Source organism: Penicillium waksmanii (assembly GCF_028829765.1).
Source record: "Penicillium waksmanii strain IBT 27052 chromosome Unknown utg000004l:1.0-5674109.0:1.0-5678898.0, whole genome shotgun sequence".
Taxonomy (NCBI): domain Eukaryota; kingdom Fungi; phylum Ascomycota; class Eurotiomycetes; order Eurotiales; family Aspergillaceae; genus Penicillium; species Penicillium waksmanii.
The window spans coordinates 3976251-4000506 of record NW_026643251.1 but is presented as its reverse complement, the minus strand read 5'-3'; the positions used below and the strand labels follow the sequence as shown (position 1 = coordinate 4000506).

Below are 24256 nucleotides of genomic sequence, written 5' to 3'. Positions count from 1 at the left end.
AATTGAAAATTCTCACCCTTCGAAAAGTATCGTAGTAAACAACAGCATACAAATTGACTATATTGATCCGAGTCGTATTCGCGTTCGGGTTCGCGTTCGTTTTGATACTCTCATCTAATTTTGGCCTGGGTTCTTGTAAATTATTCACAAAGTATACACATCTTCCAGGCCATTCCAGTCCATAAATCTACTATAAACTTTACCAGGTACTATCGGACTTATCCGAAATCTATGTCACCTATCTTTCAAGGTGGGACGCAGCACCAGGTATTGTCTTTGTGAGGGAACACCAACGCATTACAGTGTTGTGATTTAGCCCCCAACCTTGATCTTTGTCGCGTTCGTGTTCGCGTTCATGGCTGTAAAACTGCGAGCCCACAGCCTTGTCAACTACCTTCCTTCTCAGCTACAGGACGGGGTGACTCCATTACATCGTGTCATATCGTAGCCTTGAGTGGCCAATATCGGGTAAGGCTAAGCGCCTGCTATGAGTGACCCCTTGAAGGACTGTGCGGGGCGAAACAAGGCGCCGCCTCGGCGATCTTACAAGAAATCTCGAAATGGGTGTGATCAGTGTAAAGAGCGACATGTCAAGGTAAGACCATGTGTCCTTCGTTTTATGTATACAAGCTTTTGAACATCTCTTGTGGATTTTAGTGCGATGAAGAACGCCCGCAGTGCGCCAACTGCGTACATCGAGAGCTCTGTTGCACCTTTTTAAAGGTTCCTCGAGCCTCTGAACAGAACTCCCCCCCCTCAACGAGCAGTGCCTGATGATACGCAGAATATAGTGCTTCCCAGGGAAGGGCCTGGGTGTGAGCTTCGATACAGTACTCGGGACCTGGAGTTAATGCACAAATTTGCAACGGATTCTTATGAGAGCCTATGTGGTGATCGGTCAGATGCGCACGCTTGGCGATATTCAATCCCTCAGAAAGCCTATTCACATGACTATCTCCTCCACGGCATGCTCGCCTTCGCTGCCTTGCACATAGCAGCCACAAGTTCCGATTCCAACAAAGCCCTCAAGTATCTCGATACGGCGGTTGAATATAGCAGTCTGTCATTTGGCTCATTCCAAAAGGCTATAAGCCAACTGACGCCACAGACATGTGAATCCATTTTCGCCTGCTCTGCCATTGTCATGGTTATTAGCATAGCCTTGCCATTTCTAAGCGCCAAACACCGCGACGAGAAACTGCTCATGCTGGGCACTATGACCACCGCATGGGAGCTACACCAGGGTGGGCGTAGGATATCCCATATTAGTGAGCCGTGGCTTCATGACAGCATATTTTCAAACTACGATTTCTGGAAGATGCAGACGGGGGACCTTGATCCGGAAACGAATGCAGCCCTCAGTCAGCTAGATGAGTTGAACTATCTCATCGCTGAGTCCCACACTGAGATTTGGGATAGCAACCACGAGACAATCGAGCTGTTACGATTGTGCTTCTCTAAATTTGCGCATAGTCCACATCCGGCCGCGATCCTTGGCTGGCTCGCATATGTGCAAAAGGCATTTGTCGATCAGCTGCGCTCACGAAAGCCGCTGCAATTGCTTATTTTTATGCACTGGGGCGTTCTACTGAATGAGTTGGGTTATCAATTCTGGTGGGCGCGAGGGTCGGGTAAAGCTCTTGTAGCAGAGATATCGGGTGAATTGGGATCTTTATCGGAGGATACGAGGTGGGCGCCAGCAATGGAATGGCCCCAGCGGCAGACTTTCTCATAATGGGACTAATAGATATAGTTATTAAACGGTGTCGGTATACTCCGTAGAACTATGTGTTATACGGCAGACTGTTGTCCGCCCTGGTACCATTCCTTTTCGGGAATCTGTGATCCGTGCGGACCTGTATGACTAACATATCATGTGACTACGGCGATGCGGCCCTAGCTAAGACACGCGACTAGCATCTTGCATTCAGAGTGAGGATTGAGAATCCAATGGAATATGCAGCATATAAAATGAGTTCTAGTCAAGTTGAACGAGATCGACTTATCTCTTGTAAGATCGTCTAGATCACACGATCCCTCCACTATGTAGTACAGTAGTTGTAGCAATGCTCCCCCCCGGCTGCCTGAACCCCCGAAGCTCCCCTCTCCGACCCGACTTGGCCTCAGGCAGAAACTCTTCCGACCACACTCACCTTGAAGGGAATCCTCCAACCTCTCCCATCGCATCGCCATCCATTCCCCTTCCACACAACCCCCTCATCTTCATTTCCGATCACCCCCTCTATCACTCGATAGCGCACGACTCTCCTCTTCACCGGTCGGCTATAAAGGTCTCGTCCACTGCGCCCGCCTAAAAATCTGTCCTTGGACCCTCCAGATCAAATGATCGCGTCTCCTAGATGACCTTCCCTCCCCCTCACCCTTCCGCCCAATCGTCGATTGCTTCTGGCACCGATAAATCTTCTTCGACCAGGCCTGAATTTGGTGCCTGGGGTCGGTCCACGTCACAGTCCGGCATTCGTCGTGGGTTGACTCCTCTCGCGACCAACCTCTCCTCCACCGTCACCTCTGCATCTTCCCGGGGCTTGGACGCAGGCCCTGGGGTTTCGACTCCCTCCTCCTTCTCTGCCGTTCTGAGCTCCACAAGGGGCCTTTCTGGGGGCAGCCCCAAACCTGCACCCTCTCCGTTCACCTCGCTGCAATCGAGTTCGCAGCAGTCACAGTCGCTCTCCTCCCCCAAGTTCCGCGCACATACCCCTTCAGCGGGATCTCATTTCACCTCCGCAACAGGCTCCATCACGGGTGGTGGAGGTTCTGGAGGAGGTGGTGGACCGGGATCTTCCAGAGGTGTCGCTTTCTCACCTCTGTCGTCCGGCACAACGGTGAATTCACCTACGGGCTTCGCTTCTGACAAGCCCGGATCGGCTGCTGCTCATTCGAGCCAATCGTCTCTTACCAAGATTTCGATCGCTCAGGTATTCCTCCTGTTAGATTCTATCACTGAGAAGGAGGGCAAAGAAAAGTGGGAAACCAAAGCTGCCCAGATACACAAGGTAAATCTTGACCCCGCCATCGCTTTCCCTACCGAGTACTGACTTGATTACCAGCTCGTCACATCCAACGGAATGGAGGTCTTTTCGAAATACTTTCGCCGTCTTCTTACGGGCAATGCCCCTCAAATCTTCCCGGGTGTCAACAAGTCCGTTGAGAATGCCGGCAACTACCCCCTTTTAACCCAAGAAATGCAAAAAGTTGCGACAGACATCGAGCAAGCACAAAAGATTGCCGAAACGGTAGACACCTCAGAGGGTGACATCTTCCGTGATTTCGACCTGTCAACCTTTTTGGACCATTTCCGCCTCGATCCCATTGTTAAGGTTGCGCTCGCTTTGGCCTTTAAGTTGACTAATAAATCAGATCTTCGTGCTAAAGGTTCGTTTTTTTTTGCAAGAGTTCCCTTTCTTCCAACTAATCGATCATTTTTTAGCCGACGCCATCCTCTCGAACTCAACCACACCCTTCCTCCAAAGTTTGGCAAACCCATCCGAAACGACCAAGGATTACCAGAATTCTTTCCTTGGAATCACGATTGAACGATTCATCCTTTACCCTCCCCGCAATTTCACCGATGATGTCAAGGCCAAGCTGGTCTACGCCGTGAACCTACGATGCCAGAAGATGGGCTTGGATATGCCTTTGGAGATTTCCTCAGCTCTCCAGATGTTCAACTTTGTCAACCCGCGCTATACCCTCGTTAGACAACTACACTCCAAGGGCCCACGCGCCACTGCAAACACGGAGGCACTTACCGAAGTAATTAATGCAGCAGGGCCCGATAGCTGGAGTGAGGAACAACTTGCCAGTGCGCTTCTCTTCATGATCCTGTCGCAGTATTGGCAGCAGTTCTCCCCAGAGACGCTTCTGAGTGCCTACGCCGACAAGCAGATTAGTTGGGCTCTGGTGTTCCGGAACTTTGATCGGGAGGGCCTGAGAGTGGATCCGAAGCAATTTGCCAAGCTCTATAGCATTTTGACCACTGTTGCCTCCGATGACAGTTCTCTGGATATCCAGAAGCTCTGGGGCGGGGACTGGGAGCACCGGGACACGCAAATGTCGTTCCTGACAGCATTCGTTGCCTCACGAACGGATGCTTCTCAAATCCCTAATCTTCGTGCAACATTTCCTAGCGACTTCTTCGATGATGCGCCTGAGATTGTGAAGCTGCAGGGCGAACGCGCTTCTAAATCTCCCCTTCGTTCCATGGACGCTATGAGGGCAATTTTTGACCTTGCTCTGTTCTCCCAAGCTTCATGGGCCGCTACTGAAAGTCAGCTTCTCATCAAAGCAGTTCTGCAATATGACCTCCCCGTCTTTCTCGTTTCCGCTCTCGCCATTCCGCAGCCATGGTCTAGTGTCCAACAGAGCTTCGTTCTCCGAACCTTCGTTGTTTTCATTTCTAAGCAAGAAGATGGCTATCAACTGGCCCTTCATGGTGCCTGGCGACAAGACCGCCAGTGGGTTTCGGAGCAGCTGTTCACTGCTTTTACTCAGGACCCTACTGCTACTGCAGCGATTTATGAACATGCAGCGGCCTATGGCTGGCTCGAATATCTGCTCGGGTTCACCAACGGCCTCGCGCTCGACCTTGCCTGCTACTCTCATCGCAAGAGCTCGTTTGATCTCGAACAGTGGGTTCAAAATGCTTCTCAGAAGGGACCCATTGATATGGGCGGACTGTTGTCTAAGTTCTTGAGAATCAAAGCCGAGGATGAGCTGCATGTGCAACGAAAGGAACAGCCGGCTCCTCAGATGGTCAGTCTTTCTGTGAAAACCGTATATACTCTCTTGTCAGTACTGGAGGAGTACGTTGGCGATCGCGAGAACCTCACCCCCGTCCAACGCATTTGTATACAAACCTACCCCCGACTCATTAATTACGGTGAGGGGTTCGACGACATCATTGATGCGAACGGTGAAAATGGTAACACCTTGCCTGAGACCATCGACAAGCAAATGCAGGAATTATTTGGCAAGATGTACCACGAAGAATTGTCACTTCGTGAAATGTTGGAGTTGATGCGAAAGTATAAATCTTCCCGCGAACCCGAGGAACAAGATCTCTTCGCGTGCATGGTCCACGGCCTTGTCGACGAATATCACTGTTATCACGAATACCCCCTCGAGGCTCTGACCAAAACTGCGGTCATGTTCGGTGGAATCATCAATTTCCGTTTAGTCGATGGCATTACTCTCAAGGTTGGCCTAGGCATGATCCTGGAGGCTGTCAGGGAACACGAAGTCCACAACCCGATGTACAAGTTTGGTGTGGAGGCCATCGAGCAGTTGATCGGTCGTCTCCCCGAATGGGCTGGCTTCTGTCATCTACTTCTTCAAATCCCTAGTCTTGCTGGCACACCTATCTTCCAAAAAGCCGAGGAAGTTCTTGGAGAGCAAGGTGGCAGCCATGAGAATGGCAACAAATTCGATGATCTAGGCGGCCCCCTCCTCACCAACGGCAACGTGGAGGATGCTATCGTGAATGACGGCACCTCACGCAAGTTCCGCGCCGTGCAGGTGGATGCTCCCATTCGGTCCGATCTCTACGAGGATCCGAATGAGGACATCCAGGACAAGATTTTGTTCGTCTTGAACAATGTTTCGGAACAGAACATTGAGGAGAAACTGCAGGATTTGCGTGAAGTGTTGCGGGATCAGCACCACCAGTGGTTTGCTGCTTATTTGGTCGAAGAGCGTGCCAAGCTGCAGCCCAACTTCCAACAACTATACCTGGATCTTCTCGACCGCATTGACGACCGAATTCTATGGACTGAGGTTCTGAGAGAGACCTACGTCAGTGTCGCCAAGCTCTTGAACTCGGAGGCTACCTTGAACTCATCTCAGGATCGTGGCCACCTCAAGAACCTTGGCGCTTGGCTCGGTTCACTGACCATCGCCAAAGACAAGCCCATCAAGCACAAGAACATCTTTTTCAAGGGCCTACTCTTGGAAGGCTACGACAGCTCACGCCTCATGGTTACGATTCCCTTTACCTGCAAGGTTCTGGTTCAAGCGACCAAATCTACAGTCTTCAAGCCTCCAAACCCGTGGTTGATGGACATTTTGGGACTACTTTTAGAGTTGTACCATTTCGCTGAGTTGAAACTCAATCTTAAATTTGAGATTGAGGTACTGTGTAAGGATCTGGATCTGGATCACAAGACTATTGAACCTTCTAATGGCATTCGTGACCGTACCTCTCACGTTGAAGAGACTTTGTCCACCACCAACATCCCAGAGGGCTTGGAAGCTTTCGAAGACATTGGTCTCAGTACCCTCAACCAGGGCATTCGAAACGAAAGATTGTCACCCGCCGCTATCATGTCGACTCTGCCTAGCCTTGATAAGATCCTGGTCTTGCCCCCGTCAGCCAGCGGCATGGTTGACCAGAGTGTCCTGAGGCAGATTGTGCACACTGCGGTGGAACGTGCTATTGCGGAAATCATTACTCCGGTCGTGGAGCGCTCTGTGACCATTGCCTCTATCTCCACCGTCCAGCTTGTTTCTAAGGACTTTGCCATGGAGCCCGATGAGGAGAAGTTCCGCCACGCCGCTGGTATCATGGTGCGCCAACTTGCCGGTAGTCTGGCTTTGGTCACTTGCAAAGAGCCACTCAAAGTCAGCATGACCAACTATATCCGTATGATCCAGCAAGAATACTCTGATCAACCTATGCCTGAAGGGTTGATCTTGATGTGCGTCAACGACAATCTGGATGCTGCCTGCGGCATAGTTGAGAAGGCTGCCGAGGAGAAGTCTCTCCCTGAGATCGAGAAGGTTATTGAGGCTCAGCTGGAGGCTCGGAGACGCCACATCGCTACTCGTCCCAACGAGCCCTTTATTGATCCGTCAATGAATCGTTGGGGACTCTTCATTCCTGAGCCCTACCGCCAAACCCCCGGAGGGCTTAAATAAGGAGCAGCTGGCAATCTACGAAGAGTTCGCTCGCCAATCGCGTGGTACCGCTGTTGCTCACCCTCAGAATGTTTCTACCGACTCTGGTCGCCCTCTTCCAGACGTGCTCCAAGACACCTACCCTGCTATCCCTAACCTTTCAACGCCGGCCGAACAGCCTGCGGTCCCTCATCGCACCCCTCAGCCTCAACACGCTGTCTCTCAGATCCCCGTCCACACAAACGGGTTCCTCGATGCCCAGAGCCCAAGGGAACGAGTCGAAACTCTTATCTCGGAACTTCAACAATCCGCTCGCAACGCTCCCGAAGAGCATGTTAAGGACCTTGGTCGCGATAGCTCTGTCCTCCAAGAATACAATCAAGCTCTGCGCGCTATCCTGAACTCTCCTAATGGCGAGGAGTTAGCCCGGTTGACCTCCCTCAAGGTCTGCACAACTCTATATGGCCAATCTTCAGGATCTTTAGAAATCGAGGTTCTTGTTCACCTTCTCGCCAAGCTTTGTGACTTGTCTTCCGTGATCGCACGATACACCTGGGCGCTTCTTGCGGAGATTGACGACGAGCACATGTTTAATGTTCCTGTCACTGTTGCTCTCATCGACGCAGGCCTTCTGGACATCCGCCGAGTGGATATGGTTCTCACTCGCCTCATTATGCAAAAGAATGCCAGCGCTCTGGAGTTACTCGACACACTGATGAGCCGTGTTCTCTTCAACGACGAGCCCTCCGCCCTCCGCTCTGACTTCTCTGGTAGTTTGGATGCCATGAGCCAATGGCTCTCTGAGGATGGCAACATTACTCCCGCTTTGGAGATCATTCGCAAGCTGCGCGAGTGTGGAATTCCCGAAGTCGCCAACCCACTACTCAGTGACCAGGCTAGGTCCAAGCGTGACCAGATGGAGTACATCTTCAGCGAGTGGATTGGTATCTACAAGGCTTCTGGTGCCAATGAGCGTACCTATCTCTCTTTCCTCCAGGACATGCACAACCGCCAAGTTATGAACTTGCAAGAAGACTCTGCATTGTTCTTCCGCCTGAGCATTGACATTTCTGTCGCCATGTTTGAGCACGAGTCTCAAAACCCCAATGGCAGCCTGGATGAGGCTTTCCTCTATGTTGACGCCCTCGCCAAGCTTGTCATCCTGTTGGTCAAATCTCAAGGAGAGAATGATGGCGCTGTCACTCTCAGCAAGCCTGCTTACTTTGGCTCCATTCTCTCATCTCTTGTCCTGGTTCTTAACCACCACCAAGTTATGCGCGGCGAGGCGTTCAACCAACGTGTTTTCTTCCGGCTGTTCTCTAGCATTCTGTGCGAATACTCTGTTGCGGGTCTCCAACTCCACGAGGAACACCAGGGCATGATTTTTGCACTGGCTAATAAGTTCCTGTCCCTTCAGCCTCGTTATTTTCCTAGCTTCGTCTACGGCTGGCTATCTCTAGTCTCCCACCGTGTCTTCATGTCTGACATGCTCAACATGCCCGAACGTGCTGGTTGGGCTGTTTACTGTGAGATCATGCAGGTCTTGCTCGCCTACATCGGTGAGCAGCTCAAGGCAGCCAACATCTCTTATGTCGCCAAGGACTTGTATAAGGGCGTGCTCCGCATCTTGTTAATCCTCCACCACGACTTCCCGGAGTTTGTCGCCGAGAACCACTTCCAGTTCTGCAATGTGATCCCCGCTCATTGCGCCCAGCTTCGCAACTTGGTACTCAGTGCCTACCCGTCATCCTTCCAGAAGCTTCCCGATCCTTTCCGTGAGGGTTTGAAGGTTGAGCGAATTGAGGAGATGCGGGAGATTCCCAAGATTGCGGGCAATGTTGCTGCCCCCCCTGCAACAGGCGAACCTAAAGGACGTCATCGACACTGTTCTTCAGAGTGACAATGCATCCGAAGTCGTGGTTCAACAAATTTGTGACACTGTTGTCAACGATGAACCCCGCGATACTGCTCTTTTCTACCAGCCCATCAATGTTGATGTTGTTCTAGTGAACGCCCTTGTTTTGTACATTGGCCAACAAGCGGTTTCCGAACACGCATCGAAGAGCAATATTCGCAGCGTCTTTGAGAACTCCAACCATACTGCTCTTCTGGAGAAGCTTGCCCAATCAATGCAGCCTGAGACTCGTTACTACCTATTGAGCGCGATGGCCAACCAGCTGCGATACCCGAACAGCCATACCTACTTCTTTAGCTTCACCATTCTGCGTCTGTTTGGTGTTGACTACTCTGAGCAGGATGAGTCTGACATCCGCCAGCAAATCATTCGCGTGCTGCTGGAGCGACTCATCGTCCATCGTCCGCATCCATGGGGCCTTATCATCACCCTGCAAGAGCTTCTACAGAACCGCAGCTACTCTTTCTTCCGCCTTCCCTTCATCCAAGCGGCCCCTGAGGTATTTCTTTATTCCCTTCTGTCTCCCTCCTCTCCCCCGCCCCGAATCGGTCCTAACATGACTTCTTACAGATTGGACGTCTCTTCGACGCTCTCCTGCAACACATCCAACAGCAAAGCCCTCGTCCCCTTGCGTAACCTTTGCTACTTCTCTCAACCACGAAATTTCTCCCGACGGTACAGCCACACCGCACTCCACTCCTCCTTGCGCTTCTCCATGGGGACCATTGCTTTTACACTTCTACTTTATTTTTATTTTTTTCATGTCTCACGTTTCATGTGAAGGCCAAGGTGGGCGTGGGGATTGCATGCATCTTTTTTCTATCCGTGTGTCACGATTTGCGCATGGCTTGAGATATTATGATATTTTCGCGTTTCAAGAGCTGCGCGACCTGTAATGATAAGATTGTAAAAGCTGGAGTTGAAGGTCTTCTGCATTCATGGTGGGAATCATTAGTTCAATCTATCATTCATTCGTGCTAGGTATACTTTTGGCATTTCCTAAGATAAGATCATTGTCCTTCCTACCCATCATGGTAGGTGTAATATATCCAAATAGAAATTAGAGATGGATTTCGACCGTTACTGGTTTGCTCTGTAGTCTATAAAAATGCCATGGCGGGGTGTTTGTACTTCAAGCGATAAGATCGACCGGAGCTACCGAGGAACTTGGATTGTCTCCAACTGCTTGCAACACCTCACCACACCCCACCCGCCCTGAAACATGGCTGACTCCGAGTACACTGATGATGAGATGGACTATGAGAGTCCATCCTCGCAAGCCGTTGTCGTCGTAAGTGACGAACTTGTTCCCCTATTCTTCAACTCTAACGTGAGGCAGGACGCGTTCCTGGCGCCATTTCGCGCGCTGTTCTCCAGGACCGCCCTCCGCATTTACCTCAACATTGTGTTGTTCATCGGTGCCACGCTTTTTCTGTTAGGTGTTTCAGGACTCGCATATGCAATCTTCTACTTCAGATTCATTCCCACGGTCGGGATCGACCAACAAGTCCATCTACAATTCGGGTAATGCTGGTCTCCTATACTCTCGCTCTCCCTCACCCCGCGTGCTGACAACCAATTACCCTGGCAGTGACGGCCACCCGTGGGGAACTGTTTCCCTTGACCCCGATTTTGTCCATTCGCAACCCTACGATGTCGCCGTCGTGCTCGAACTCCCTCCCACTCCCTCCAACCTCGATGTGGGCAACTTCATGGTCGACCTCACTCTCCTCGCTCCCCCATCCGGCACTGGCCTAGCTGCCGTATCAAATAAACCGAATCCAATTCATCACTCTCGTCGACCGGCTATCCTGACCTACACCTCTCCTCTCGTGGATGTTGCGCGGCGGGTGCTGCGCCTACCCTTGTACATGGTGGGCTGGCGACGTGAAGCCCAAACGTTGGAGGTACCGATGATGGAGAAGATTGAATTTGCGCGAGGGGCGCGCAATCTACCGGAAGGCCTTCGGCTCGAACTCCACAGCGATGGGAAGATGCAGGTCTATTCTGTGCAAGTCGAGTTCCGAGCTCGATTTACCGGCATGCGGTGAGATCCCTCGGGGAAATTATTACTGAGAGAAAATATAACTAACTCTGTCTTAGGTGGTTCATGTACCGCTGGAAGATTACCTCTTTCGTAATATTCAGTTCCATGTTTTGGACCATTTCGATGAGCTCAGCCAGTTTGACTTGGTTCATAGTGAGTTCGATCTGGCAGTCAGGCACGCCAAAAGAAGAAGTCAAGGGGGATGAAGATGATGAGTTGAAGGGAGACACAGAAACAGAAGATGGCAGCTCTTCGAGTGAAGTTGTCAAGGTGAAAGATGAAGAAGTGGACAGTAAGCTGCTGCAGAGCTATCCTGAGACCCACGATTCAGGCGTTGGATCGGGCATGGAGAGCGCAGAGGACCGAGGAATACAGAAACGGCGAATGCATTCGCTCGAGGAGAATCAGTGAAGGTTCCATGTGTTGAAAAGTGGTTGAAAATGTTGCAGTCGCAGTTGCAGTCGCAGTTTTTTAACGTAATACCCATCATATTATTATCCCAATGCCAATGCCAATGTCAATGCCAATCGTGATTTTCCCCAGGAGTGACGTTCCACACGGTTTCCACTCTTCCCGATAAAAAGCGCCGCGCGGGGGGAAATCTCCGATTTCTCCCTTCCCCTCTCCATCCCCTCATTACAATCAACATGCACATCCTGGTCAGTCTCTCCCCTGCTTCTCCTCTATTTTCGAGGGAACTATATACATTCCGTGTTATAAACAAATCAGTAACCCCTATCTAGGTCACTAACGATGATGGTCCGCCGTCGAATCAGTCGTCACCGTACGTGCATTCGCTCGTGCACTCGCTCCAGGCCGCGGGGCACATTGTCTCAGTCGTTCTTCCTCACCAACAGCGATCATGGATTGGTAAGGCACACATCGTGGGTGCGTCAGTAAAACCGACATACTTCCGCCCAGGTACTTTACATCAAGAGGATGGCACAGTTCATCACCTCCCGCGGGGGAGCAATGGTGAGCCAGATAACGGCGGCGATGAATGGATCCTGATTGATTCGACGCCCGCAAGTTGCGTTCAAGTTGGTCTGTACCATTACTTTGAAGACCGTGGGCCCATTGACATGGTTGTATCTGGGCCCAACTATGGCCGCAACACCACCGCACTGTTCGCCATGTCAAGCGGAACCATTGGTGCCGCGATGGAAGGTGCTGTGTGTGGAAAGCGCTCTATCGCGTTGTCGTATGCCTTCAGCTCTCGCAACCATGACCCAATTATCATTGCCGAGGCATCGAATCACTCTGTGAAGCTGATCGAGTATCTCTACGCCAACTGGGGCGACAAGGTTGATTTGTACAGCGTCAATGTCCCGTTAGAGCCTGGTGTAAGCCAGAATAAAGTCCTCTACACAAAGATGCTACAGAATAAATGGTCCACGGGTAGTTGCTTCGAAGCTACCGACCCTGGTGCCTCGGAAGATCCTGAGCTGCAGGAACAACGATTACGCATTGAAAGCGAGATGATGGCTGGCAAGGGAGCTGTTTCGGCCCAGAAGGACGATAGCACGGCTAAGCTGAAGCACAAGCATTTCAAGTGGGCCCCTAACCTTGGAGATGTTTACCGGAGTGTTGAGGAGAATGCCCCTGGAAATGATGGATGGACCGTTAAGGAGCAGATGACCAGGTAAGTCTCTCCAACTCACCATTCTCAAATTCAGCGCAGCCCAAATCTCTAACCCGATGTTTTCTTTCATCAGTGTTACGCCTCTTCAAGCGAGTTTCATGCATGCACCCAACATCGAGGGCGAGATTAAGCTGTGAGTGGAGATTCTGGCATGATGGCCATGGATGTTTCGTTTCAGATATACATGGGGTCCATACACTTTAGATATCTGGCTTAGCTGATAGACCTCATGCTCCCCTTTACCCATCTTTGCATTTGATACTTTCATATCTTGCTGTTTGCCATCTCTTCGTGTTTTGTGCAGTGATTCTGATAGAAGTGGTCCCTGTAGATCGGATGGCCAACCAACAGTGTATTCCATCGTCGACTGTGACGACCCCTATGTGCAGGCCCTCGTCGACCAAGCATTGACCCGCCGACTTGGAGACAAGGCTCGCTCTCAACGAATTTCCGATATATCCCAACTGCCCGATTCTTCTGCGCCTGTGTTCCAATACCGTGAGTATGAACGCTTGGACTTCGAACATGTCATGTGCCGACCATCGACCTCCCTTTCCAACGCATATATCATTCGAAAGGCCTTGATCCGCAAACATTACCTATCCAACACGGTGGCGAACTGGATCTCCAAAAACCCGGACAGTATTCTGCGACACCATTTTAAACCGGCATTTGACTTTGAACTGGACTATGCTGAGTTCCTCGACGATGCTTTATTGGAGGCATATGAGCTACGTGAAAGCATGGAGAAGAACGAAGAGCGGCCCGAGTCCGAAAAAGAGTGGTGGATTCTTAAACCCGGCATGAGTGACCGAGGACAAGGTATCCGGCTCTTCAATAGCGAGGATCAATTACGCGAAATCTTCGAGGAGTGGGAAGAAGACTCCGACGACGACGAAGAGAGTGGATCTGAGACAAATGAAGCACCAGTAGATACAACCGAGGCACATGATGCCGGCATTGTCACTTCCCAGTTGCGTCATTTCATGGCACAGCCCTATATTGATCCCCCGCTGCTTCTCCCTTCGTCGTCCAACCGCAAATTCCATATCCGAACCTACGTTCTCGCAAAAGGCTCGCTGCAAGTTTATGTTTTCAAAGAAATGCTTGCTCTCTTCGCCGCGAAGTCTTATTGCCCTCCTCATGAGGAGGACGATGAGATCAAAGATCTGGCTCGCCATCTGACAAACACATGCTTCCAGGAGGGCGGTAGCTCAAATGAAGGCAGTGTGCGCCGCTTCTGGGACCTGGATCATCATGTCCCAGGTCTGTCAGCCGACTGGAAGGAGAAGATCTTCGAGCAGATCTGTGCTGTGACAGGCGAGGTCTTCGAGGCCGCAGCTCGAGGCATGATGGTGCATTTCCAGACTTTGCCAAACGCCTTTGAGTTGTTTGGTGTTGACTTCCTTGTCGATGCCTCCGGAGATGTCTGGTTACTGGAACTGAATGCCTTCCCAGACTTTGCCCAGACTGGAGAAGACCTCAAGGAGATAATTGTTGGGAAATTATTCGAGGAGACAATTGATGTTGCTGTCAAGCCATTTTTCGGACTCGGATCGAATAATGGTAAGGGTGATATGAAGCTTGTTAAAGACCTGGATTTGGGGAGAAAAAATTAAAAGTGAAATTGCGGCCTTCTTTTTCTATTTGCATTGGGGGAGATGGACATAGATAGGCGTTGACTAGAAAAATATTGGTGTGTTGTTATTACAGAGGAAAATGGTATGGAGGTAATGTGATACGCCTTATTTCACACAAACACACATTAGAAATTAACACCATACAAACCAAACCCAAATCATGTGGTAGAATCGTTCTTCCAAAATATGCGGCCTTCAAATAACCGACGTGCCGTGCGAAACACGGTTGCAAAAAGCAATGCACCGTCATCATCAAAGTTCGCACCGACCAACAAATTACCACTAGCGTGACCGATCGTGATGCCCGCATCATCGACAGGATTCTTGCCTGCGACAACATCTGCAACTGTACTGTTAGGTACTCGCGCAGCCGCCGCCAATGCTAGAGCGACGGTGATAGGAACGGCTTTATGCGGCTGGCCTACGGAGAGAGCACGAGCCAAAAGATCAACGTTAGCAGATGTCTGATTCTGCGAAGCATCTCGCGTACTAGAGGATAAAGGCGCGGCAACGAGACAGATCTTCGGTATGCTCCCAGGGACAGCTGCAAGTGTCTCTGCAAGACCCATCTTCACACCAGCCTGGCGGCGAATGGAATCCAGGCGTGAAAGCAGGTCCGGATGCGCGGTGATCTCATCTGGCGTCAGGTCACCCTCGACGCCAAGGTCCGATGCACGAACAAAAACACATGGGTTTGCTGTGTCGAGACAGGTCGCGGAGATACCGTCAATGGTGTCGATCGGGTTACCAGTTGGTAGGAGAGACCCCGTCGCCGAGCCGGCCGGGTTTATAAAGTCTAGCTGGATGCGAGCAGCTGAGCCCGCGACGCCATCGATTGAGAAATCGCCAGTTGCAGCAGCCTCTCCATCGACAACTGGGAATGAAGAATGGATGATTTTGCCGGTATTAGTGTTGTGGATGCGCACCGAGGCTGAATCCGCGTTCTCCTCAGATAGGGGGAATAGCTCTGCATCGACAGCAAAGGGCCCGACGGCGCTGATCATGTTCCCGCAATTGCTCGAGTAGTCAACATCGGTATTCTTGATCCCGAGTGAGACGAATGTATAGTCGACGTCAGCGTCGCGGTGGGTGGACTTACCCACGACGCAGATCTTGCTGAGACTTGAAATACCACCTCCCAGCCCGTCGAGCTGACGACCGTAGGGGTCCGGACTACCGATGACGCCTCGGAAGATTGAATCCCATTGTTTGCGGTCTTGTGGAAGGTCCTCTTGCTTGAAAAACACGGCCCGCGACGTTCCACCGCGATAGTAGGCGGCGGGTAGGGCGTTTTGCTTCGTGCCCATTGTGATCGTGCGTTTGCAGATATTTGCCAGCGGGCCCTGTGTAGGGAGCTTCGAGAACTTCGAGCTGAGCATCCTGTCTTTATCGTGTCATTGGAAACATTCAAATGTGGGTTATGAGTTTAGCAAAGATCCGATGATCGGAGATGGGAATGGAAGAGGCCCGACTGCCCGACTGCCCGTCACGGATCCGCGCCGTCAATCCGGGGATTCTCCACTAACAATCAACCATTTAATGATATGGAAAATATACGAGTAGTGAATAGATTGATGCTTGTTTTTCTGCTACGTAGACTCGATTACTAGTAGTATCTGATGTCAAGGTTAAAATTCCAAATATCAAGCGTTTTCAAATACTTTTCCCTATCTCAATGACTTAGCACCCTGTTAGTAAACTTTATCCTCGATGATTGCTTGCCATGTGGGGACCTACCTTAGGTGCCCTCTTCATTTATTTACTCGAATACAACGATTCGTACAGAATCCATGTATATCTACAGTAGTAGCTCATAGACACACTTTTCCTTCAAGTGCCAAAAGTCTGTGGGTTCCCGAGGTCTCGAGCGGTTTAGGGTTGGAAGATCGAAGAGCGTCAGTTCGACTCGTTGCACCACCTGTGTGCAAACCGAGCGCTACTCGTTTTGAAATACGGATACCAGGAGCTGATCTACATCCTCACTACGCACTTACGGCTCTTATTTCTGCTGGCTGGAAGGGCGTGGAGAACAAATCCGAGCTCACTATTCCTCCACTATCAGCACATGATCCTGGGAATTCGACACTCGTCTATTTGCCTAATTCTCTCGAGAAAGCCGTTGAAAATTTCAAATCGCCAAATACTGCTGCCCGCGATATTCTCGGATCTGAGTTTGTTGACTTTTTTACTCTATCTCGGGAACATGAACTGCGGCTGTATCGCGAGGCGGTGACTGACTGGTGAGTTAGAACATGCACTATTTCCGAAAAGAACTCCCACACTAATACCTTTATTAGGGAGTTTAAGCGTTATATTGAGATTGTGTAGAGTCGAATGAGAGTGACGAATATACACTCATTCAAAGGTTAAGCCATTTAGCTTTTAGATAGTGCAACCATCAACCTGTTTATCTTCCTCTCCTTTTCGACAGTATCAGTTTTATCTTATTATATTCCTACTACCTCGGTTATCTGACCATTGTGATGGATCACAGGTGCGTGGCTTCAGGCGTCAGGTCTTCGACGAGGCACCCGTGTATTTGGTCCTCTCTCGATTATTCGCCTCATTATCTTCTTCCTCGTGGTCCAATCCCTGGGATAATAATATCAGTTGCCTTCATCCAAAGTGTTAAGGGTTGATGAAATTCAAGTTGGTCATGCCATTACGTTATTAGGACATTCAGATCTGGATAAACTTCTCATGTTTTCAAAAGTAGGGATCTCCACACCAACTAGCATCATTGGTCTAGTGGTAGAATTCGTCGTTGCCATCGACGAGGCCCGTGTTCGATTCACGGATGATGCATTGATTTTTGCTTTTTGCTAATTCGTTAGTTGCTCCAGATTCCGATGCGGAGCCATTGAATTTCTTTTTAGAGACCCCTCCTCTCAAGGAGCATTAGAAATCCATATTGAATGTTACACATGTTCTGGCTTAACCTCATCCTAAGCCTCTAGTATGTCTTCGCCGTCTTGCGAAGAACAAACTAGGAACGTGCCATAAAGCATTTGAACAAAGATATACAAATATCCGACTCGGGCAATGTCATAATAGAAATGCTTGTTTATCTATTTCTAAGCTTGAGAAATGACCTCAAAGTCTAGGAAAATCTGAGTCCATATATACAAGGATATCTGATGTTCACTCGGATCGAGATACTCCTACCTAGTAGATTGACTCCGGCTCTAATCCCCCCTTTTCTCTTAATTACTCTGATAATCCGATAAATTAGCCTGAGTGTTTGTTTATCCTTAATAATGACTGCTATGTATCCACTTTACGTGTGGCTATTGTGCGCGGTCCTGTCATTGACGAATAGCAGCGCATACCGCGCATCCACCTTTTTATAAGGATCCATCCAAAAAGCCAACGAAATGATTAACAACTTGGAGTTCGTGGAGAAATTTTGGAGATAGTGGGTTTCTCCGATAACTTCCTTCGTGTATAGTCATGGATCAGCGTTCCCCCGCCTTCTAGCGATGTAACATCCCCCTTGCCTTTCACAGATGGTCGGCTTTAAATAATTTCAGTCCGAGCGAGCTGTGTGTTGGGTTCTTTCCAGAGCCACGGATTTCCATACAAGTCTGATTTGTTTCTCTTTTTTTTTGAACCCAAGCAATGGGCAGCAAAGATCACTTGCCACCTGCATCTCCAGGCAATCAGCATCCAAATTCCCAATCCCACAATGACAATATCCTCAACATTAGAGCAGCCGGCTCTCCCTCTGCTGATTCTTTCTTTCCCGGTAAATTTCTTGACGATCTTGACGAAGCTGAACAGCAGATAGCTTCTGCAGGAGAGGAAAAGTATAATCGCCTCGGATGGAAACAATTAACGCTCATGCTGGTGGTTGAGGCTATTGCTTTGGGCGCTCTCTCTATTCCTTCTGCATTCGCTACCCTAGGGATGATCGCTGGCATCATATGCTGTATCGGAATTGGACTTATCGCTATATATACATCTTATGTGATCGGCCAAGTCAAGTTGGCGTTTCCCTTTATACACCATTACGGTGATGCCGGCACATTGATGATGGGTCGGTTCGGCTATGAGCTGTTTTCTGCGATGTTTCTGCTTCAACTCATTTTTGTGACAGGCTCCCACTGCCTCACTGGGACTATCGCGCTCCAAACAATCACTGGGAGCACAGTATGCTCGCTTGTATTCGGTGTCATCTCGGCTATTATTCTTTTCCTCTTTGCAATCCCATCATCTTTTGCTGATGTGACGATTCTCGGGTACATTGATTTTGCGTCTATTATAATCGCTATTGGTGTTACTATTATTTCGACTGGAATACAAGCAACTAGTGCTTCTGGTGGTCTGGGAGAAGTAACGTGGTCTGCCCTACCAAAAGAGAATATTACATTCTCTGAAGCTTACATTGCTATTGGAAATATCGTGTTTGCCTATTCGTTTGCCACTTGTCAGTTCTCATTTATGGACGAAATGCACACTCCACGGGACTTTACAAAATCAATTTTCACGCTTGGTCTACTGGAGATTGTGATATATACTATCACTGGCGCAACAATATACGCTTTTGTTGGCTCTGATGTTCAGTCCCCCGCACTACTCTCCGCCGGAAACCCTACAAGCAGGATCGCTTTTGGCTTGGCACTTCCTGTCATTTTCATCTCAGGCTCTATCAATACTATCGTGGCTGGGCGACTGATACACGGTCGAATCTACAAAGACAGTATTGTCCGATACGTCAACACGCCTAAGGGATGGATCACATGGCTTTCTCTTATCACTCTATTCACAATAGTGGCGTGGATAATTGCTGAAGCCATTCCATTTTTTTCGGACTTGTTGACGGTTGCTTCCTCGCTTTTTACGTCAGGGTTTTCCTTTTATATCCCCCCAATAATGTGGTTCATGCTCATTAAAAAGGGAACCTGGTGTTCCCGGGAGAATCTTTCGCTAGCTGCTGTCAACGGATTCGTGTTCATTTTCGGCTTGGCAGTCTTAGTTTGCGGCTTATATTCCAGCATCGAGGACATTGTGAGTTTATCCATCTTCAAATATAACCGGGAAGTGTTGATCACCGATTCCGAATTAAATTGACAATGGTATGTTTACAGAGAAAGCAATACCACGAGGGCACTATTGGAACCCCCTTCAGCTGTGCCTAGATTTATATTACCCACAAGTAATTTCAGACTTAATATCGTAGTAATACGATCGTTCTGAAATGTCACATTGGTCTTCGTTCGCCTCTGGAATAAAACCTTGTAATGGGCTAGACCGAGTCTCTTCCCCGTTCTATTGCGTGCACTGTTACCCAGACTTTCTATATCACATTCATGCCAACTTAAAAGGTATTGATAGTACCGCTAAACAAGCAGTGTATCATCTGTTTGCCAAGGGACAAGAAACCGAATGCAAGAGTCGTGATCGAGGTAGGTGAAAACATAGGCCCATGATTTAACCGGGGCAAACTTGCATCGTGGGGAAGGAAGGTCAGTTCAACCAAGGAGGAATATTGCGGTAGATTTTCTTTAAGAAGTCGTACAGAAGCATCGAAACACCAGAAAACTATTATCTAAACGAGCTACTTGCGCAATCGCTTGATGGTCGAACCCATGGGCTCACCGGCCCGCAGTGCCTCCATGGTCTTCTCATCGATATCAAATCGTTCTTGGCAGAGTTCGACAACCTGCTCGGTCAAAGAAGGCGGGACAACCACCACTCCATTTTCATCGCCGACGAGGATATCCTCGGGGTAGATCCACAGGTCGCCCCGGAACTGCAAGGGGACGTTGATCTCTGAAGCACGTGTGAAGGTGTTAGAACCGAGAACAGACGTTCCATTCGCAAATACCTATTTTACTATTAGCGGGATGGCGTACTTTTGGGGTCGATTCGAAGAATTTCGCTCCAGGGGCCGAGTTTGGTGAAGGATCGACCCACCGGGAACTTCATATCAATGTGCTCCTGTGTGTCACGTATGCGACCATCAACCATGACACCCAATGCACCAAGTTTCTGCGCCCGGGTCGACATCAGGCCACCCCAGCAAGCTGAATACAGGCCCTTGGGTTGCTGAATGTACATGATGTGGCCTTCCTTATTCGCATCGGCGAAATGAATCGGCGGCGTCGGGCCAGGGCTGTTTGTCTCAACCATTTTCACTGTGATAGCTGGCCCGTAAATGCTAGTTCCGCCGCCTGGCGAATACATATTGAGTCCATCCAAGAATCCGCCATAGGGTTGCTTCAACTTCACAAGCGCGTCACCGATCTGAGATATTCGATTAGAGAAGCCAATTATCACGGAAATACATCTGGATTCGACCTACATCGCACGTAGTGAATCTTTTGAGGCCCTGCAAGGCCTGTGAGATCTTACTCATTGTGGATGACGCGACAATTCAAGATATTAGAATGAAGCTGGAAAATTTGAGGTGGACAGGGCGATAAGTTGCTGAGGACCGCGGGTCGCGTTTCCCCGCTGCCGGAGCCACTCCGCTGTCGATCCATCTTGCTTTACACTTGTCCAAGTACGAGTAGCTAGTAGACATGGGATTCTTAGTATTCTACCCCCAGGTCGTTTTCTAATCAAAAGATCATGGTCGATATGCGTGTCCATGCAGAATGAACACAAACGGGCGTATGGGGGCTATAAGGACAGACGGAGCTGATGGCCTGCGATGATTAGCTACCTTCGGAGAAAGACAGGTTAGTATTGGTTATTATGACCTCGGAAACCGAGCCGGTCGAGTTAGTTACAGTTCTTGGGTGAATACTAGTACTATGATGAAGGACGGTGTGTGCCTTGAATATGAATATACTAGTCAAGGAAGTAGTATCTATAAATTGAATCGAACTTAACTTCACAGACCTTAATATTTTAAGTAAATCAGAAATAACCCAATCGTAGATAGCATGCGCGAGGAACATCCTGACAATAGCTAATACTTAGCCAAATCGTTGCTTCGCCAAAGTCTGCAGCCAGCCGATGGTTTCGTCCTCCTTCTCCCGATACTTTTGGATTCGCTCTTCTCGCTCTGCAGCACGCGCGCGCATAATCTCTTCCCTGCGAAGCTCTCGCTCATTCTTCTTCCTCTGATCACGTTCTTTCTCTTTCTTGAGACTAGCCCACTCGCCATCTCCAGGGCCCATGAGATCTTCATCTGGTGCTGCCTCGGGAGAGGCTCCCCGCGCATCTGCAAATGAGCGATTCGCCGCCGCAGCTTCCCGGCGTTTCTCAAGCTGTCGCTCCCGGGTGCCGGGCTCAGCACGAGGTGCAACTTCATCCTGTAGGTGCCGCATCTCTGCCTTGTGGGAACGAATCTCAGAACGATATTGGTCTCGTGACTCCTCACGGGCAGCAATTGCATCTTCAATTGCAGATTCTGAATGGGTCAGTAGGAGACATGGCAATGAAGGGTATAATGACACTCACCTCTTTTAAGGTCAAGATCCTGCATGTTTGGTATAGTCGGTCCAGAACGGGAGTTTCCTCCCATTGATCCTGGATGTGGAAGAGTCGGTCCGTATTCATCGTCGTCGTCCTCATCGTCATCTTCTGCAGTCGGCAGTTCCTGGGTGCCCTCATTATCCGCTGGCCGGCCCCGATTATATTCTGGTGATGCTCGTCCTCCACCCGAGTACGGCTGTACTTCGTCCGCATTTTCTCGCGCTCGCTTCAGTGTTGCGGGGTCGTACCATCCTTCAGCGAGTTCGCCGCGGTTCCTGCGCAGTCAGCAAAGGGAATAAATACTGGCGGAGTCGAATGCGACAAACCATTTCCCAGTAAAACTCTTCCACCTCCCTTTGACTTCATCTTCCTTCAGTTCTTCAAGGAGTATACCTTTCTGGATATCCAAGTACATGGCGAACATCGGCTCGTAGGCCTCTAGGTCTCGTCTGCTAAGCTCTCGAGCCTGGCATGGGAGTATCACGGGCGCTGGGGGTTGCTTGTCTCGCTTTCCATGGTGCTCACTTCCGCGCTCGTGTTTTCTGTCCGTCTCATGTCGACGGTGGCGTTCCGATCTGTGTCTGTCGGATCGGTGGGGAGAGCGAGATCGTGAGTGGTCGCGGTGTCGGTGACGGTGGGAATGCGAATGTTCGTTGCGACTGCGATGGCGACGCTCTGGGCTACGCGTGCCGGGAGGATGCGAGCGGTGCGCAGATGGTTCAGGGGAAGGCATTGTTGCAGTGTTCTTTCTTTGCAAGAAGTCGCGTTAATCAAAGACCAGCTTCGACTTTTCGGAAGGTTGGTCGCTGGAGAGTTTCTACCTACGAATTGGGATCGGCCCCGGGGAGCTTGCGCTTATCGCTTATCAAGCACCGTCGTCGACCCGGGCATCCCATCCCATTGTAACATGGGATGGGATGGGAGGGGGATGAGCGCCACGACCATCCCAAGATTGCAAGCAATCCATAGTTTTTAAACCGTGGGGGGGATTCTGTATTCCCCTGGGTTTGAAAGTGTTACCCAATGTGCACAAATAATCAGTGCCAGTGGCCGATATCATACAAACAAGCTATACTAGTATAGTAACTAGACAAATACAACATTACGATGGCCATGGTTTCAGTGAATAAAATAAAGGCTAGTTGTGATACTAAATACATCTAAGCGAAGAAATATACAAAATTCCGTTCTGTCTACTCAGTCATCCACTTAACTAGGGGGGGGCAGTCTGATCATTGACCGAGTCAGCCGGCTTGTCACTGGCAGGTGCTGGGCTCGACTGAGAGGAGCTCTTGGAGCGGTTAGAAGCCGCCATCTGCCAGGCCGGAATGGAGGCGGATCGGCCTAGCTTTGAGAGAGGGCTGTCTGAGTTTTGAGGAGCCGGAGCGGCAGCCGGAGCAGCAGGGGCAGGAGTAGGCTCCTGTTCGGCCGGAGTCACAGTGGGTTGCAGGGCATTCAGCGACGGAGTACTAGCAGGGGCGTCCTCTGTAGCCGGCCGAGGTGCGGGCGCAGGAGTCGGGGTTGGGCTAGGGCTAGGGATTGGGGTCGAGCTGCCAACAGTCCGTCCAGCAGCGGGAGCAGCTCCACCGCCACCCAGGCGGTTGCCCAACAAGACCTTTAAGCTCTTCAGCTCGGTTCCAAGCTCCTTCAATCGGTTCTCATTGCCTTCCCGGGCGCCTTCAAGGGCCTTGGGAATCGCATCCTTCAACGACTTCACTTCATCGCTAATCCGGCGTGTCTCGTCATCTCTCCGGCGCGAAGATGTCTTCAGGTCTGAAACGAGGTTTTCCACATCCTTGAGAGCTGCATCCAGACGCTCGGTGCGAGCGTCTTCGGCAGCCTTAAGGGCTGCGGTATCGGTCGAAAGCTGGTCAATCAATCCAAATGCGCGCGAGAACTGCTCGTCAATATTCTCTTTATCTTGCTCCAGCTGAGGAGGGGTAGGAGGAGCAATGAGCGGAGCAATGTATCGCTAGTGAAGAACTATTAGCATAACAACTGCTGCCTAAAGACACGTATATACATACCTTGCCAACGAAATACAATCCATATCCAACTCCACCCATTACAGTCGCCATGATGAACAAGTCTCTCCAGTCTCGCTTAGGGGGCCTGGAATGCGATCAGTATGCGGGGTTTGGAGGAAACCCGAGCGGGGTTGGACATACTCTGGGGGCGGCTGCCATTGACCATATGGAGGATAGCCATATCCTTGAGGTGATTGTGGTGGCGGCCGATAAGCGACCTGTTGTGAAGGGTAACTTTGCGACGCTGGTGCAGCACCGGTAGCCGCTGCAGCTGCAGCCGCGGCCGGGTCCTCGCCGACACGCGACAGGGCGAGGTCGACTTCCTCTTGTGTCAAGTTTTTGGATTGTAAAAATGCAACTCGTTTTTCAATAGGCGATGATGCCACAGATGGGTCTTGGAGAACTGTTGATGGGGTTAGCGCATAAGGTCGCAATATCCGGGGATTGGTGTAGTCCGACGTACAAGTCACCTATAGGATTCAGTTAGTGACCAAGATAAAACCACCCAGTGATAGCTCTCAGGGATACTTACAGCAGACGTAATCAGCTCCTCGCGGGGAGCCATGATGAGGGAGTGTCGACCGCAGTGGGAGGATGTAGAGGAGAAGGCCAACTCGATGCAGATGCAGGGGAATGGGAAACGGCCGT

General features: G+C 50.1%; 9 protein-coding genes across 9 annotated transcripts; 5 read left to right on the top strand and 4 right to left on the bottom strand.

The window, feature by feature from the left end:
* Positions 1-850: 850 nt before the first annotated feature.
* N7481_004302 (uncharacterized protein) lies at positions 851-1735 on the top strand (the record flags this gene model as incomplete). The annotated part of the gene is made up of 1 exon (XM_057263521.1): positions 851-1735. One exon carries the CDS (start codon positions 851-853, stop codon positions 1733-1735), a length of 885 nt encoding a protein of 294 aa, XP_057125182.1.
* A 625-nt stretch (positions 1736-2360) lies between these two features.
* N7481_004301 (CCR4-NOT core subunit CDC39) lies at positions 2361-9463 on the top strand (the record flags this gene model as incomplete). Its single annotated transcript, XM_057263520.1, has 6 exons — positions 2361-3014; positions 3069-3393; positions 3449-6866; positions 6901-8749; positions 8772-9326; positions 9398-9463. 6 exons carry the CDS (start codon positions 2361-2363, stop codon positions 9461-9463), a joined length of 6867 nt encoding a protein of 2288 aa, XP_057125181.1.
* Positions 9464-10049: 586 nt separating this feature from the next.
* N7481_004300 (Survival protein SurE-like phosphatase/nucleotidase) lies at positions 10050-14135 on the top strand (the record flags this gene model as incomplete). Its single annotated transcript, XM_057263519.1, has 8 exons — positions 10050-10118; positions 10167-10351; positions 10419-10874; positions 10931-11166; positions 11418-11533; positions 11618-12516; positions 12590-12649; positions 12848-14135. The coding sequence occupies 8 exons, from the start codon at positions 10050-10052 to the stop codon at positions 14133-14135; spliced, it is 3309 nt and encodes a 1102-aa protein (XP_057125180.1).
* Positions 14136-14314: 179 nt separating this feature from the next.
* On the bottom strand, positions 14315-15535 carry N7481_004299 (DUF453 domain protein; the record flags this gene model as incomplete). The annotated part of the gene is made up of 1 exon (XM_057263518.1): positions 14315-15535. One exon carries the CDS (start codon positions 15533-15535, stop codon positions 14315-14317), a length of 1221 nt encoding a protein of 406 aa, XP_057125179.1.
* A 344-nt stretch (positions 15536-15879) lies between these two features.
* Positions 15880-16484, top strand: N7481_004298 (uncharacterized protein; the record flags this gene model as incomplete). Its single annotated transcript, XM_057263517.1, has 3 exons — positions 15880-15898; positions 15961-16396; positions 16454-16484. The coding sequence occupies 3 exons, from the start codon at positions 15880-15882 to the stop codon at positions 16482-16484; spliced, it is 486 nt and encodes a 161-aa protein (XP_057125178.1).
* A 1290-nt stretch (positions 16485-17774) lies between these two features.
* On the top strand, positions 17775-19294 carry N7481_004297 (N amino acid transport system protein; the record flags this gene model as incomplete). Its single annotated transcript, XM_057263516.1, has 2 exons — positions 17775-19163; positions 19244-19294. The coding sequence occupies 2 exons, from the start codon at positions 17775-17777 to the stop codon at positions 19292-19294; spliced, it is 1440 nt and encodes a 479-aa protein (XP_057125177.1).
* Positions 19295-19713: 419 nt separating this feature from the next.
* On the bottom strand, positions 19714-20514 carry N7481_004296 (RraA family protein; the record flags this gene model as incomplete). Its single annotated transcript, XM_057263515.1, has 3 exons — positions 19714-19983; positions 20073-20402; positions 20461-20514. 3 exons carry the CDS (start codon positions 20512-20514, stop codon positions 19714-19716), a joined length of 654 nt encoding a protein of 217 aa, XP_057125176.1.
* Positions 20515-21079: 565 nt separating this feature from the next.
* N7481_004295 (uncharacterized protein) lies at positions 21080-22314 on the bottom strand (the record flags this gene model as incomplete). The annotated part of the gene is made up of 3 exons (XM_057263514.1): positions 21080-21516; positions 21567-21856; positions 21908-22314. The coding sequence occupies 3 exons, from the start codon at positions 22312-22314 to the stop codon at positions 21080-21082; spliced, it is 1134 nt and encodes a 377-aa protein (XP_057125175.1).
* A 480-nt stretch (positions 22315-22794) lies between these two features.
* On the bottom strand, positions 22795-24173 carry pex14 (putative peroxisomal membrane anchor protein (Pex14); the record flags this gene model as incomplete). Its single annotated transcript, XM_057263513.1, has 5 exons — positions 22795-23553; positions 23609-23693; positions 23750-24011; positions 24072-24078; positions 24141-24173. 5 exons carry the CDS (start codon positions 24171-24173, stop codon positions 22795-22797), a joined length of 1146 nt encoding a protein of 381 aa, XP_057125174.1.
* Between the last annotated feature and the right edge of the window lie 83 nt (positions 24174-24256).